The sequence below is a fragment of the Nanorana parkeri genome, unplaced genomic scaffold (assembly GCF_000935625.1).
Source record: "Nanorana parkeri isolate BGI_ZX_2015 unplaced genomic scaffold, ASM93562v1 scaffold2842, whole genome shotgun sequence".
Taxonomy (NCBI): domain Eukaryota; kingdom Metazoa; phylum Chordata; class Amphibia; order Anura; family Dicroglossidae; genus Nanorana; species Nanorana parkeri.
This window is the reverse complement of record NW_017309110.1, coordinates 1,345-2,577: the sequence shown is the minus strand read 5'-3', so window position 1 is coordinate 2,577 and position 1,233 is coordinate 1,345. Positions and strand designations below refer to the sequence as shown.

General features: G+C 51.6%; 1 protein-coding gene across 1 annotated transcript in view; it reads right to left on the bottom strand.

The window, feature by feature from the left end:
* GPAM (glycerol-3-phosphate acyltransferase, mitochondrial) overlaps window positions 1-1,233 on the bottom strand; it is a gene marked incomplete at its 5' end in the record, with an annotated part of 34,775 nt that overhangs the window by 32,536 nt on the left and 1,006 nt on the right. The window contains one exon of the mRNA XM_018574258.1: window positions 733-806. Coding sequence (XP_018429760.1) covers window positions 733-806 — 74 coding nt within the window. The remainder of the gene's footprint in view (window positions 1-732; window positions 807-1,233) is intronic.

Here is a 1,233-nt window from a genome sequence, read left to right as displayed (position 1 = left end):
GTGAGTGTGGGGGGGGTGGATCCCCCCCCCCCGATCCGATCCACCAGCGCTGACTGGCGGAACGGACGGGGGAAGAGGCGGGCACAGCTGCCACTCACGCAGCTGGGTGGATCTCGACATTGATGTCGGGATCCGCTCCGGCTGCGGAGTCTCAGTATACCGCGAGCTGTAGCTCCCTATATACTGAGCCTAGGGTGCCGGGAGGACGCTAGTTTGTGTCCTCCTGTTACCCTAACGAGAACTATGGGGGAAAGCCCTGACCCCATAGTTCTCCTTTAATGAGTTGGCTGACTCCCAGACCTGCAGTGTAAGAAGGGGCGGAGCAAGGACAACCATCGTTCAGGAACAGGAAGCCAAACGAGTGATTATAATGATAAATCAGCCATCCTTCATGTATGTTGTGAGACCTCCATGTAAGACTCTACATACAGTACATATATATATATATCTGTTTACCGTGTCACATGATTTGCATTTCTGCCCATCCAGTCTTGAGATTTACAAAGCTCTGCCCCCACCGCACAGACCTGATTTTTGTCTACTGCAGTTCAGTTACACTGACAGGTCTTGCCCCTCCCCCAGCCTGTGATTGGACAGAAGTATCCTGCGCGCATAAATCGCTATGGCGTTCCCGGCTCTGAGGATTCCCCTAAAACCATTTGGGATTTGACAAAACGTAAAAAAGGGAATAGAAAGGTTTTTTCGGGGATAACCAGGGAATAAATCGCTCACCTCGTGTGCGTCTCGTTGATGTAGATGACATTCCGCAGACCTAGCGAGGGGATGCTGGGGTTGTAGAACTTATCCTGCCACGAAACAGAGGAAAAACTGTGTATTTTATATCATTCACATGTCTAGTGATCAGTCTGGGGGAGGTGCTAAGCATGCAGACCACGCCCCCTAGGTAACGCCCACATGTGATGCTGAACCTCGATGATTGACAGAACTGAAATCCAATGTTGTAAAGGGGCGGGGCCAGCGACAGTCAGGCTGGGGAGGAAAGCGCTTAGATGATGCTGGACGTTCTCCAACCAGGAAATGGTCAGATAGAAGACTGAAGGGAAGGACGGAGGTCAGATAGAAGACTGAAGGGGAGGACGGAGGTCAGATAGAAGACTGAAGGGAAGGACGGAGGTCAGATAGAAGACTGAAGGGAAGGACGGAGGTCAGATAGAAGACTGAAGGGAAGGACGGAGGTCAGATAGAAGACTGAAGGGAAGGACGGAGGTCAGA